The 15833-nt window shown below is 47.8% G+C and overlaps 1 protein-coding gene across 1 annotated transcript in view; it reads left to right on the top strand.

Moving 5' to 3' along the window:
- The window catches only part of crb2 (crumbs cell polarity complex component 2), a 120796-nt gene that overhangs the window by 91572 nt on the left and 13391 nt on the right, over nt 1-15833 (top strand). The window contains exons 7-9 of the mRNA XM_033048699.1: nt 7353-8291; nt 10046-10602; nt 14656-14821. Of these exons, the coding sequence (XP_032904590.1) occupies nt 7353-8291; nt 10046-10602; nt 14656-14821 (1662 nt within the window). The remainder of the gene's footprint in view (nt 1-7352; nt 8292-10045; nt 10603-14655; nt 14822-15833) is intronic.

Here is a 15833-nt window from a genome sequence, read left to right on the forward strand (position 1 = left end):
GGCTATATTTAAGAGGGAGTTAGATGTGGCCCTTGTGTCTAAAGGGATCAGGGGGTATGGAGAGAAGGCAGGTACAGGATACTGAGTTGGATGATCAGCCATGATCATATTGAATGGTGGTGCAGGCTCGAAGAGCCGAATGGCCTACTCCTGCACCTATTTTCTATGTTTCTATGTACGTTCAACCTTTGACCACGTGGGTTTTCTCCGGGTGCTCCAGATTCCTCCCACACTCCAAAGACTCACAGGTTTGTAGGTTAATTGGCTTTGTGCATGTTGTAAATTGCCCCTAGTGTGTAGGATAGTGCTAGTGTGATCGCTGGTCGGCATGGACTCGATGGGCTGACGGGGCCTGTTTCCACACTGTATCTGTAAAATCTAAAGTAAAGGTTCTGCCAGCTGAATTATTAGTGACACATTTAAAAAAGCTGTATTGTAACTAATTGCAGGCAATCCACATATAGTTTTAGTCAGTTTAATTTATGTATTCTCATGTGCACGGAAATACAGTGCAATGCTTGTTCTGTATACTGTCCATAAAATCATTCTATAGATGAGAACAATAGATCCTCTTCTGGAACAGCATGCAGAGAGGCGCCATGTTCCAGCACCATCTTGCAAACTCCGAGTCTCTGGGAAGCCTGAACATTGCCCAAAGATTGGTTCAATTTGTTAATTCCTCACTTTGGCAACACTGGATGGGCGAAGTAGGTCATAAGGTCATAAGGGATAGGAGTAGAATTAGGCCATTCGGCCCATCAAGTCTACTTCACCATTCAATCATGGTTGATCTATCTCTCCCTCCTAAACCCATTCTCCTGCCTTCTCCCCATAACCTCTGACATCTGTACTAATCAAGAATCTATCCATCTCTGCCTTAAAAATATCCAAAGCCTTCTATGGCAGAATTCCACTGATTCACCACCCTCTGACTAAAGACATTTCTCCTCATCTCCTTCCTAATAAAACGTCCTTTAATTCTGAGCCTATGTTCTCTAGTCCTAGACTCACACACTGGTGGAAACATCCTCCCCTCATCCACTCTATCCAAGCCTTTCACTGTTCTGTATGATTCAATGAGGAGTATATTTCTCACTTTAAGGCCGGGTGTCGTGGTGGCCCTGGATGGGTGAATGAGGGGTGGGCCTGGCCCAGCGCGATGCCGTCAGCTCCATCCACCTTCCATCCGCTCGCTCGCCCGGCTGCTGTAGGGCCTCCCGCGACCGCCTCCGCAAACACCACCGCCCGCGACCACCGCAAATACGCAGTCCGTCACCTTCAGCAACCGCCCTTCTGCTTCCACGCGCCAACGTCATCATGTCCCAATTCCAGAGCCGATCACGGACCTTTAAAGGGATTTCTTTTGAGGGATCATGAACCGTTCACAGCCACCAACATTCCCCTTCACCTTCCACAGCTGGATTGGCAACATCATTAACGTCATGGGGTGGGAATCCCTTTGATGGTGATTAATGTCAGAGGGTGGTGAATCTGTGGAATTCATTTCCAAGGAAGGCTGTGGAGGCCAAGTCAATGGATATTTTTGAGGCAGAGATAGATGGAATCTTGATTAATACGGGTGTCAGGGGTTATGGGGCAAAGGCAGGAGAATGGGGTTAGGAGGGAGAGATAGATCAGCCATGATTGAATGGCGGAGTAGGCTTGATGGGTCAAATGGCCTAATTCTGCTCCTATCACTTATGAACTGACATCAGTGCCTATCCCTGAAGAGGTTGCCGAACTTGTCATGAAAGATACTGGGGAAATTTAATCCTAGCAAGGCCATGATGTTACATACTGTGTGGAAGCTATTGTGCTATGGGAAAAAATTTAGCACGGGCGATTTCAAATTTATCACCAACACAAGGCCAGTTTTCTGGGGTTAGAACATAGAACGTACAAACGTACAGCACAGGAACAGGCCCTTCGGCCCACAATGTCTATGCCCAACATGATGCCAGGTGAAACTGGTCTGCACTGTCTGTACATGATCTGTATTCCTCTAATTTGCTGCTATATCTTACTTCACACAAACACTTAACATTTTCTGCCCAGTAATGAGCATATGGGAGTTTCTTTATGAGTGTATGAGAGACCTTGCACACAATCAATTCTGGAATATAAACCAATTTTCCTACCTATTATCGAATACCAAACATTATCAGGTCCAGAAACCCCCAAGAAGTGTTTTATGCTGTAAGACCATATCAACCATAAACTCCAACTTATTTGATGTACAGATTCAATATTTCATGCAATAGCATGTAATAAAATATATAATATAATAATATCATGATGCATACATGTGCTCATGGGTGGCACGGTGGCGCAGCGGTAGAGCTGCTGTCTTCCAGCACCAGAGACCTGGGTTCGATCCTGACTACGGGTGCTATCTGTATGGAGTTTGTACGTTCTCCCCGTGACCTGCATTGTTTTTCTCCGAGACCTCCGTTTCCTCCCACCTCCCAAAGACATACATGTTAATTGGCTTGGTGTCACTGTAGTCCCTAGTGTGTGTAGGATAGCATTAGTGTGCGGGGACCCAGTGGGCCGAAGGACCTGTTTCCACGCTGTATCTCTAAACTAAACGAGCAACTGCAGATGCTGATTTACCAAAGAAAGGCACAAAATTCTGGAGTTACATGACAATTACTGGCCAGCACATGTTCAGTGTTCAAGTGAAGCAGGATAGGGTGAGAACAGATTTTCTCCTGTCCAGTGGATATGCAGCGAATTATAGCAATGTGGATCACGTGCAGACAGAGGAGATTAATTTAATTTAGCATCATGTTCGGCATGGACATGTTCCTGTGCCATACGACATCCTATATTCCTATGTTCTACGACACCAGGAATTCATGGCGACAGATGGCTGTGGAGGCCAAGTCAATGGATATTTTTTAAGGCGGAGATTGACAGATTCTTGATTAGTAAGAGTTATGTGGAGAAGGCAGGAGAATGGGGTTGAGGGAAAGATAGATCAGCCATGATTGAAGGGCGGAGTAGACGATGGGCTGAATGGCTTTGATCTGCTCCTAGAACCTATGAATTTATGAACCAGTTTTAGAAACATAGAAACATAGATGAACCTGATGACTTTTTTTCTATGAGTTTGTGAAATTTGCAAAGAAGTAATTTGGCTCATCAGACAGAGGGCCTCTCATGTGTTGCCATGAACTGCGTAACATCTTTGTGTTCATTGTCTGTAGCAGGGGAGGGCAGGGGAGGGGGGGAGGGGGATCGGACATCACAGCACAATTAAAAGTTGCAGAGGGAGTGAATGTTTAGCTGAGGATGTACTGACTGCTCTTGCGTGGGGCTGGTCTGCATAACGGGCCGCGCTGCTAATGAAGTGAGCAGACACAAAGCAAGTAAGGCATGATGAGCGTTCTGTGGAAAACGTCAGGTTAAAACAGTCAGCTGCAGTTCAGCACACACACACACACACACGCACACGCACACGCGCACACGCACACGCACACACATACACATACACACATCCTCGTGTTTGTTTCCAAGGGAGTCTAACAACTCTCACAGAGATTAGAGAGGTAACTCAAGCAAGCCCAACCAGTGCCACTGTGCATGTTGTCTTAGAGCAGTTCGAATTGCACGCTGAAACAAAAAGGGACAACCTTAAAGTTAGACGACTCTACCAATTTACAGTTCTCTTCTAAATCCCTCACAAGTCCAGAAAGAATGACGAGCTGAGGGAAGTGTGGGTCATCTCAGGTCTCTGTTGCAATGTAAAGTGTAAGGACGAAGAGACAAGCATTCTCCGTGTCACCGTTGACAGGAGGCAGCTGGGAGAGGATAAAGAGGAGGAGGAGGAGGAGGAGGATTACCAGCAAGTCCAACTTACAGTATATTAAAGTGCAGCCCTCTTCATATTGGCTGGTTTAATTACTAATCGCTTTTGCCTGACTGGCATCAGAAAAGCACACTCAGTGTTTTGTTGTGGTTGGACACCAACACACAGGCCGGACGCAAAGCTACCATGAAGTCTTTCCTCTCTCAAGTGTTCTTCTGGGCAATGCTTCTCAATACAGGTACCGACGTCAACATTATTATTTTTATACATAAGACTGCCTATTTGTAAAACAGGGGCTTAGCTTGTGGCAACCTTTTAAACGAAGCACTTGGAGCTTGGAGCTGGTCGATATAAAAGTCTTTATTCGTCAGTGCTGCCTGTTTGCAACAGGTATTCTGAAGAATGGTTCTTGTTTTAAATTAATGGCTGCTAGTTCCACATGATTGTATAACCTCTGAATAATCCCTAACAAGTTTTCAACCCATTGTTATGGGTTTAGTGCATTCAGGGAAGGACATGCCCGACACAGTATCTTGTGTTAGGTTGTTGTTCATTTCAAATCTGATCCATATGATCTATCTTTACAGTCAGATCAGTGTTCCACTCAAAGTTTGAGCCGGTTGCTTACCAATTTTTAAAAAACTTATAACATTGTGCTATATTTTCCTAACCCTTCCAAAAATAACCTGAATCACAAAGTCAAGAGTAATACATTTTTTAAATTTAAATTCACCTGTTAGAGAGCTGGCGGATTTTTCACAAAGTACTGTTTGGTTCTGTTTTAAAGTTAGAGATTTTATGAAGAGTTTTCACGATGGAATGCTGTTCACTGCAATAACCTCCATTTATTTTGCCTCTTTAATGCAACAAAGCTGTCACAAGTGTTTCAAAGTACAAAAATAGTGATGCTTAATTACAAGAGGAGGTGGTGGCGTTGGTAGCTAAACACTTTGGTCAAGGCTGGAGAATTCTAAGTCTTAAACGAAAGGGGAGGGAGGAAGAGAAAAACAGACAGACAACACGAGAGAGGGAGAGAGAAAAACAGGGAGAGAGAGTGAGGGGGAGAGTGAGGGGGAGGGAGGGACGCAGGGGAGAGATAAAGGCATAAGAAACGGTCGAGAGAGAGAGAGAGAGAAAAGAGAAAGACAGAGAAGAAGGGAGGGAAAATGGGCAAGAGAGGAAAAGGTAGAGGGAGAGAAAAAAGGGACAGAGAGCGGGAGGAAGATGGAGGGGAAAAAAAGTATAGAGAGGAGAGAAAAGAGAAAGATTGAGAGAGGGAGGAAGGGAGGGAGAGAGGAAAATACAAAGAAAAATATAATGTGAAAAATGAGTGAGAGAGAGAGAGTGAAAAGGGAATGAGAGAAGAGGGAAAAGGAGCAAGAGAGCGAGCGTGGGAGAGAGAGGATAAGACAGAGATAAAAGGTAGAGAAATATCACATCCATTCTCTCCAGAGATGCTGCCTGACCTGCTGAATTATCCCAGCACGTTGTGTCGTGTTCTATAAACCACCGTGACGTGCGGTGAGGTCAATGGCTTGGGAGGCACTGGCTAGTATCAGTGGCCCAGCCCTCCCTGTATTAATCACCGAGTCTCCCCGGGGAGAGAGAGAGGTGGAGCCGGGGCTGTGTGCGTGAAGCACGGCGACTGGAGGGGCGGGAGCATTTCCCCAGGACTGTGAGGGAACGACCCACCTCCCCCTCTCCCCCTTCTCCATTCCCCCTCACACCCACCTCCCCGTCTATCCCTTGCTTCCCCCTCCACCCCTCTACTCTCCCTCCACCCTTCTCTCCCCCCTCCACCCGGGGTAGATCTACCCGAGCCGAGAGTACATTACTACAGCGCGAGGCCCCCTTAGGCGCGGGGCCCAATTGGGAGCTCTCAGCGGCCCAGAGCCTCCGAATCAACCTACCAGTCAGCGCCGCCAGCGGTGGAATCCAATGATGCGCCGCTGCTGCTGAAGCTCGTTAACGTGGAGGGAGAGCGAGGTAGCGTCAATTACGTGGGCTGAGCCTACGTTATTGACGCTCGCTCTCCCTCCACTGGGCTCAAGACATGCCCCCTCAGTGAGGCAGATGTGATCGCTGCCTCCCCTGGTGCATTGTCATTGTAGTTTTATGACGAGACCAGGGAGCCTAAATTTAATATATTTATGCGTGAAATAAGCTACCTGCACTATGGACGGCGAGGACATGTAATGAAGGGGTTTACAAACATTACATTGGTGACATACATAGAGATAGTAACAGGCACACGCTTATTGCCCGCGCTCCATCCAGTTCCTGAGGGGTTGCGCAATCAGAGGGGAGGCTCAGCTTGCCGCTGCCTCACCTCTCATCTCTCCCTGTAGTTGCAGCGGAGCTGCGCAAATTTGGCGACTTTGACTATAAAAGATTATTAGATTCATATAGAAATGACATTTATAACACAGATCAGTGGAAAAATCTTTATCTTTATTTTATTAATGTTTTTCTTTACTTTTCTTAACAGCTATTTTCATTGGTAGTATGACAGGAGAGGCTCTGCCTCCCCTGACCGCACGTCCCTGATAGACCATCATCTTCAGGTCCTTGTTTCAATACTACAATTTAGTTTTCTCTTCATATAAACAACTTTCTGTGACACAATGCCAATGAAACATTTCTTCATACGTTGGATTGGTTTATCCTGCATAAATAATACTCACAGATGCTGCCTGACCTGCATGGCATTTCCGGCATCTTCCGTTTTATTGTTAAATCCCTGGAAAGTTAAACATTATTTATTTCTCTACAGATGCAGTCTGACCTGCTGAGTATATCCAGCATTCTCAGTTTTATGTGAAAAGTATTCTGTTCGACCAGGACCTGTTGGAATTCAATGCTTGATCAAAGAATGGTGATGTCCACCAGTGTAATGCACCAACATGTAGCTAGTTATCATTCCCTTCGTATTGTGCATTGTGCAAAAGAATAGACAAAAGGACTCGAAATGCTGGAGTAGCTCAGCAGGTCAGGCAGTATCTCTGGAGGAAATGAATTGGGTGACGCTTTGGCTCAAGAACCTTCATACATTGAGGAGATTTGGCAGTAGGGCAGTCAAATGTAGAGACCAGGAACTGGGATGCTGGTTAATACATAAAAGGACATAAAGTGCTGGAGTAACTCATCAGCTCAGGCAGCATCTCCGGAGAACATGGATAGGTGACATTTTGGGTCGAGACCCTACAAATTAGTCTCTATTTAGAACTGAACAAAAGGCGGAGATGGATTTTCAAGTGACAAGTGAATTTATTGTCATGTGTCCCTGATAGGGCAATGACATTCTTGCTTTGCTTCAGCACAACAGGAATTACTAATTTAAATCACTAGTGATTGATTATTAAGGGTATTAAGGATTGTGGGGAGAAGGCAGGAGAGTGGGGTTGAGAGAGAAGGTTAGATCGGTCGGAGGAGACTCGATGGGCCGAATGGTCTAATTCTGCTCCTGTGACTTATCATGAACTTATGAAAATACATTGTATTTCCTGTGGTACAAAACAGGCTGATTTTCCTCTTTCCACAGGGGTGACGTGCCAGGCCAACATCAATGAATGCGAGGGGGATCCGTGTGAAAACGGGGGTGTCTGTGAAGATGGTGTGGCGGACTTCACCTGCCACTGTCCCCCCGGGGACGAGGAGGGAGTGGTGTGGGGGGGGAAGAGCTGCTCGGTCGAACTGACCGGCTGCCTGGAGCACAATTGCCACAACGGGGCCACATGTGTGCCCCTCCTGCTGCAAGAGATCCACACTCACCTCTGCAGCTGCCCTCCCGGTTTCTACGACGCTTCCTGCTCAACCTCCACAACCTTCTCCCTGTCCGACGGCTTTGTGGTCGTGCAGGGGGCCGAGGCTGGGAACGGGACCAGCAGACGTACGGCAGACGACTCGATCAGTATCAGCGTGAGCTTTCGGACCACCCTGCCGCACTCGCTGCTGATATACCGGGGCAACCTGCTGGACGAGTACATCCGCGTCCAGATCTACAGCGGGAAGCTGATGTCTATGGCGACCATAAGCGAGCAGATTCTGGGCATCTCCTTCAGCCAGTCGGTCGACGACGGGGCCTGGCACGAACTGAGGGTGATCCTGGGCAAGAACCTGCTGGTGATGTTGACACATCCAGCTTGTCCAAACCAGACTTGCTCCGACTCGAAGCCCATCACATCGGCCACTCTCCCCCCGCTGAACACCTTCCAGACAACGTACATCGGCGGCGAATACGGAACGTACTTTTCAGCTCAGGAGAACTTCACCGGCTGCATGCGGGATTTGGAAATTGACAACGAGCCCATTCTGCCACAGACCATCTCCGACAATCTGGCGTGGAATTTCAAGCTGGGCTGTGAGAAGACGGACTGGTGTGAGCAGGGCCCCTGTCACGGCAACGGGAAGTGCGTGGACCTGTGGACAAGCTACATCTGTGAATGTTTCCGACCGTACGTGGGTCCAACTTGCACCCAAGGTCAGCAGATTGCAGCGTTTGCTCTGGTGCGCTCTTTGGAAGAGGCAACGGATGACACTTAAGGGCTCTGTCTGTCAGGGTGGGGATGAGGTCGGCAAGTCCTTGTCTGAACCCTACAGACTCCATGGTAAAAAACACACACAAAGCATACAAGCTCATTCAGTGACAACGTGAAGCGCATCCATAAAGGTTGACGAGGGCAGAGCCGTAGATGTCGTTTGTATGGCTTTCAGCAAGGCCTTTGATAAGTACAAGGAAGAACTGCAGATGCTGGTTTAAACCGAAGATAGACACAAAAAGCTGGAGTAACTCAGCGGGACAGGCAGCATCTCTGGAGAGAAGGAATGAATGGGTGACGTTTCGGGTCGAGACCCTTCTTCAGACTGAAAAACCCATACCTTCTCTCCAGAGATGCTCCCTGTCCCGCTGAGTTACTCCAGCTCTTTATGTCTATCTTAGGCCTTTGATAAGGTTCCTCGTGAGAGGCTGCTCTTGATCGGTGCTGGGCCCAATGCCTGGATAGAGTGGCGAGGATATTTCCACTAAGCGGGAGAGTCTAGGATCAGAGGACACAGCCTCAGAATGAAAGAACGTTCCCTTTGGAAGGAGATGAGGAGAAATTCCTTTAGTCAAAGGGTGGTGAATCTGTGGAATGAATTGCCATAGAAGGTTGTGCAGCCCATCATTGCATGTTTTTAAGGCAGCGATAGATTGATAGATAGATACTTGAATAGTACAGGTGTCAGGGGTTCTGGGTAGAAGGCAGGAGAATGGGGTTAGGAGGGAGGGAGGGTTAGATCTCTCCTGGAATTGCAGGCCTGAGCTATGTAGAACAGTACAGCACAGGAATGGCCCTTCGGCCCACAATGATGTTCGTGCCAAGCATGATGACATTAAACTGATCTCATCTCCCTGTACATGATCCATATCCCTCTGTTCCCCCTGCACTTCATGTGCCTATCTAAAAGCCTCTTAAATGCTACTATCATATCTGCCTCCACTACCACCACTATACAAGCGTTCCAAGCTCCCACCCCTCTCAGTGTTTCCTCCTCCCTCCTTATTGCTGCGCCCTCTAGTGTTGGACATTTCCACCCTGAGAGACAGGTTCTGACTGGGGTAGAAATGACCTGCTACAGTTGCTGCTACAGCACTGACTCCTCTTACAACCTCACCCTAGTCCCCACATGGCCAGACAGGGGCTTACATCTCACCACGCTGGTATCCTGAGACTTGGTTCATTAAACAAGAGATGATGGTTCAAATCCAGCTGCCCTTGAAAATGAAGGATTGAAATTCAGTTGATTAAATAAGAGTCATGGGTTTCACAGAGAAACAGCACTGAAACAGACCCTTTCACTCACTGAGTCCATGTTGACTGTAACCACCCACTCACAGCGGCTGATTGACCCACTGACCATTTAGAATTTGGGAGGAAAATGGAGCACCCGGGAAGAAATCTACTTGGTCACATGGAGAACATGCAAACACTGTCTGGACACACACTGTCTAGACACACACACGTCTGGGACACACACTGTCTGGGACACACACTGTCTAGACACACACTGTCTGGACACACACACGTCTGGGACACACACTGTCTGGACACACACTGTCTGGGACACACATTGTCTAGACACACACTGGGACACACATTGTCTGGGACACACACACTGTCTAGACACACTGTACCAGGGATCGCACTATGTTCTGAACTGTTCTACCACCTCCTCTTCTTCCCCTCTCTGCAGAATACAGGCCGGTGACCTTCAGCCACAACAACTCCAGCAGCTCCGCATCTTTCGTCATCACGAATAATCCCGGCTCTAAATTTGTTATTTCGTTTTATATCCGTACACGGAAACCGAGCGGCCTGATATTGCAGCTCCGTAACGCCACGGCACCCTACCTCTCTGTGTACCTGAGGAACAGTGACATCTCCTTCAAAGCCCAAGGCACCAAGCTGGCCTCCACCATACACCTGGTCGACGGCACGAGACGCCTTGTGGAAATCCACCTGAATGACGGCTGGCTGACCGTGAAGGAATCCAAAGTCGTTATGCTGGAGGGCCTGTTGCCCCGTGTGGCCATTCACCCGCTCGATACTATCCATTTTGGTCATTATACGGAGGATTCTGCGCTCTGGGGAGGACCTTTCAAAGGCTGCCTGCAGGACGTTAGAATCAACGATAATCTACTGGAGTTTTTCCCGATGAAAATCAAGAACCATACCACGTGGCCGGGAGCTTACACCAATAAAACACTTGTGAACGTGCTGAATAATTGTATCAGTGATGATTCCTGCAAGGTAAAAGCACTCTTGTTGTTCAATCCCAGGCCATGACTCTCACTGGCACCGATGGCATTAGTTGAGTTTAGTTATTGTCACGTGTACCGAGGTACAGTGAGAAGCTTTTGTTGCGTGCTAGCCAGTCAGCAGAAAGACAATACATGATTACAATCGAGCCGTCCACAGTATTCAGGTGTACACATGATAAGGGGAATAATAGACACAAAATGCTGGAGTAATTCAGCGGGACAGGGAGCATCTCTGCAGAGAAGGAATGGGTGACATTTTGGGTCGAGACCCTTCTTCAGACTGAAACGTCACCCATTCCTTCTCCCCAGAGATGCTGCCTGCTCCGCTGAGTTACAGCAGCATTTTGTGTCCACCTTTGATTTAAACCAGCATCTGCAGTTCTTTCCTACACATAAATGGAATAATGCTGTAGTTAGCTTAGTTTATTGTCACGTGTACCGAGGAACAGTGAAAAGCTTTTTTTGCCTGCTAGCCAGTCAGCGGAAAGACAAGCCATGATTACAATCGAGCCATTCGCAGTGTACAGGTACATGATAAAGGGAATAACATGAATAACATTTAGCGCAAGATGAGGTCCAGTAAAGTCCGATCAATTCATATATTTTAAATAATATCTATCCATTAGTACTGTCAGATGTACTGGCATCTTTAAAAAGTTAAAAAGCAGATTTTCAAAATTTGTTGGTTTTAATATTGCAAAATGATTACTGAATTTTAAATATATAATTTGTTCATCAAATTAGGCGGTCAGACGCTTAAAGAGCTTAAGTGGTGGAAGGTTGAAGATCTTCCATAGACACCAGCAATATATGCATCTCAGCATATTTTAGTCCACACAAAAGGGATGGCATTCTTCACTATTATGTACATAGCAGCAGATTAGCATGCCAATTATTGCACTTGGTGGGCGATTTTCATGTTATCCCAGATGCTCTGGACCCCTCACAGATCCAAAGACATGCTGGCAGCTTAATTGACCCCAGTAAATTACACATTGGGGCAAAAATAATCAAGAGAGGGTAGACAAAACTGCTGGAGAAACTCAGCGGGTGCGGCAGCATCTATGGAGCGAAGGAAATAGGCAACGTTGTTGGTAGGCACGTGTGTGAGAGAGAATAAGTTGCAGAAACACTGAGAAATAAGGAGAAAGGGACTCAGACTCTTGGGATCATTCCCAAGAGCGCTGGCACGGTGGCACAGTGGTAGAGCAGCTGCCTTACAGCACCAGAGACACGGGTTCGATCCTGAGTACGGGCGCTGTCTTTACGGAGTTTGAACGTTCTCCCTATGACCGCGTGGGTTGTCTCCAGGAGCTCCGGTTTCCTCCCACACTCTAAAGACATACAGGTTAATTGGCTTGCTACAATTGTAAATTGCCTCAAGTGTGTGTAGGATAGTGTGTAGGACTGGCTGACTGACTACTGGCCGGCGCAGACACAGTGAGCCAAATTGCCTGCATCTTTAAAACTAAAAAATGAAGACATAAGAACAGACTCGACAAAACGCAAGGACATTTATATGAAAAGCTGGTGTCAAACAGCTGATATGTTTTGAAGAGATTTTACCATGTGCTGTCTTATTTCCAATCTGCAATCAAATTGGGTGAAAATTGGCCACATTTCTCCAGACTACTTGTGAATCGAGCAACAATTAGCGGCTGTTGAGTGCAGAGCGTAGGAAGCTGTGCCGAATGTCGTGCCTTTGATGTGTTCCAGAAACCAAGAAATGTTAAGCTTTTCACAGGTTTTCTTTATCCCCAGAGCCAGTTAAATCTTTCGGAGTTATAGTTGCTCATGTGATTGCAGAAAGATAATCGACGTTATTAATTGTTAAGGCCTAAGCTGGATGTGTTCAGCAGAAATTGCAGATTGTGTAATTTCCAGCCTGCTACAGGTTTCTGCATGGTGATTACCAATGCTGAACCCGCCTGTCTCTCTCTCCCTCTCACACACACACACAACCCCTCTCCTCACTCACACACCGACCTCTCCCAGCCTCACACATCCCTACCCCCTCCCACCCTCAGATGCACAACCCCTCCCCTCACTCATATACTGACCCCCCCTCAAACACACACAGAACCCCTTGCCCCCGTTACACATTGAACCCCCCTCCTCCTCACACCCCGACCCCCTCACCTCACTCACACAGTGACCCCTCCCTCTGACACACCAACCCACTCCCCTTCATTCACCAAACCCCTCCCTCCCTCCCTCCCACACAGGACCTCTCGCCTCCGTTGTACTCTGAATCCTCCCTCACCCTCCCTCATACTGCTCTCCCTCACCCTCCCTTACATACCCTTCCTCCTTCCCACACCAATACCCTCCCTCTCTCCCTTACACACCCTCCCTCCCTCCACACCCCTCAGTCCTCCCTCACTTACATCCTGCCCAACCCCTCCCTCACACCAACTCTCTCCCTCTCTAACACCCTGGCTCCCTCTCTTCCCCCTTCTCACTCTCTCTTTCTCTGTCCCGCGCTCTGATTCTCACTCTCTCTTTCTCCCTCTCACTCTCTTCCCTCCTTCTTGCTCTCTGTTCATTCCCTCCCTCCCTCCCTCACACCCTGACCCTCTGGTCCTGAAGAAGGGTCTCGACCCGAAACATCACCCATTCCTTCTCTCTGGAGATGCTGCCTGTCCCGCTGAGTTACTCCAGCATGTTTGTGTCTATCCTCTGTCCTGGTATTGCCTTGGCCTGTGTGCATGTGGAAGTTGGTAGAGGGGGAAGCAGTAGCTCTGTAGACTGCCTGTGGTATTCCTGAGGTTCCAGGCTGGTGGGAGATGGACCTGGCCACAATGAGGGAGGGTGGTCCCCCTGTATGCTGCAAGTGGCCACAGTTTGGGGGGGTGTTGTTGCCCACCCTGGGTAATCAGGGTGCGTAACCATTCAGCCTGCTCCCCCTCCCCACACCCAGGTGAATAGGAAGTGAAGCTTACCTCTGCTTCCCAGTCAACAATGGGCTCCACCTTGCCTGAGGACATTTTGTTTCCTGATTTGATTTGTCATGGTCATTTCTCGCCACCAATTCTTCCACCCCTCCCCCCCCCCCTCTACTTCCAGTCTGAAGAAGGGTCTCAACCCGAAACATCACCCATTCATTTTCTCCAGAGATTCTGCCTGACCCGCTGAGTTACTCCAGCACTTTGTGCCTATCTTGTACCAGTTCATTGTTCCTACGTTACTTCTGTTTTGTTCAGAAGTTCACCCAACAGTTTAAGTTGGTTTAAATTGCTTCAAGTCGGTGCCTTATACATTTCCCAGCCACAACCTGCCAGGCAGAACAATATGAGATTCAGTGGAAAATACCCAAGACAGATAGAAAATGCTGGAGTAACTCAGCAGGTCAGGCAGCATCTCCGGAGGGTTGGAACCTTTCTTCAGACTTATTTCTCCAATGAATCTAACCCCCTCCTCACCTGTATCCACCTATCACTAGCCAGCCTGTCCTGTCCCCATCTCTTCACCTGTTTTCACCCGACTACAATCAGTCTAAAGAAGGGTCCCAACCCAAGATGTTGTCTGTTCACGTCTTCCACAGATGCTGCCTGACCCATCGAGTTTCTGCAGAAGGACACAGAGTGCTGGAGTAACTCAGCGGGTCAGGCAACATGTTTGTGTCTATCCTCTGTCCTGGTATTGCCTTGGCCTGTGGGCCTGTGGAAGTTGGTAGAGGGGGAAGCAGTAGCTCTGTAGACGTTTTGGGTCAGTACTATTCTTCCGACTGTTCCTCCTGCACTTAGTGTTTTGCCCAAGATTCCAGCATCTGCAGTTCCTTGTGCTATTGATGAAAATTGGCCTAATTTGATTTGTTCTAACTTTTGTAAATGGGATGTACCTGGGCAATTTCCCATCATGTAGAAACAAAGAACTGCAGATAAGAGAGTTGCAAAGTGCTGGAGTAACTCAATGGGTCAGGCAGAATCTCTGGAGAAAAAGGATGGGTGATGTTTCGGGTTGGGACCCTACTTCAAACTGATTTTCTCCAGTGCAGAATAGATCGTTTTTGTCGTGACTGGCGGTCGTTGCTTCCCCACAGGCAGCTCCGTGCCACCATGGAGGGACGTGCATCGTGACCTGGAACGACTTTGAATGCAAATGCCCGCGGCAGTACACGGGACGGACCTGCGAGGACATCGTGTGGTGTAGGACCGAACCCTGTCTTTCCAGGAGTCACTGCCAGGATCTTCCCGGTGGATACGAATGTAAGGACAACATTCAACTGCAACCGAAGATAGACACGACAAGCTGGAGTACCTCAGGGGGACGGGCAGCATCTCCGGAGAGAAGGAATGGGTGGTGTTTCAGGGTCAAGACCCTTCCTCACACTGAAGAACCCATTCCTTCTCTCCAGAGATGCTTGTCTGACCCGCTGAGTTACCCCAGCTTTTTGTGTCTATCTTCGGTTGAAACCAGCATCTGTAGTTCCTTCCGACACAATTCAACTGCAACCACTAATCACCGGAGATCAGGGAGCATTAAAACAAGAATAAAATAAAAATAAAAAGCCAGAAATACTCACCAGGCTGTCGGAACTGAGAGCTCAGAACAGCAGAGCCCAGGAACAGGCCCTTCAGCCCACAATGTCCGGTCTTAACATGAAGCCACGTTAAACTAATCTTCTCAACCTGCACATGATGCGTATATCCATGTGTTGATCTAAGCACCACTATCATATCTGCCTCCACCGCCACCCCTGGCACTGGTCCCAGGCACCATCCTCTCTCTCTGTAAAATAATTTGTGCCGCACATCTTCTTCAAACTTGCATTTCTTACCCTAAAGTCCGGGTTTGAGAAGGGTCTCGACCCGAAACGTTGCCTTTTTCCTTCGCTCCACAGATGCTGCTTCACCCGCTGACTTTCTCCAGAATTTTTGACTACTTTCTTACCCTAAAGCTCTGCCCTTCATACTTGACATTTCCACTATGGAAAAAGCTTCTGACTGTCCAGCCTGTCTAAGCCTCTTATCATGTTATAAACTTCTATCCAAGTCCTCCGACGCTCCAGAGAAAACATGTTTATCCAAATTCTCCATACACTTAATACTTAACCCAGGTAGCATTCTGCACCCTATCCAAAGTCTTCCGATCCTTCCTGTAATGGGGCAAGCAGAACTGCACACAATACTCCAAATGTGACCGGATGAAGGATTTTTACAACTGCATTATGACTTTTTAACTGTTAAACTCAACTGATGAAGGCAGGCATCCATGAAA

Source organism: Amblyraja radiata, chromosome 32 (genome assembly GCF_010909765.2).
Source record: "Amblyraja radiata isolate CabotCenter1 chromosome 32, sAmbRad1.1.pri, whole genome shotgun sequence".
Taxonomy (NCBI): Eukaryota; Metazoa; Chordata; class Chondrichthyes; order Rajiformes; family Rajidae; genus Amblyraja; species Amblyraja radiata.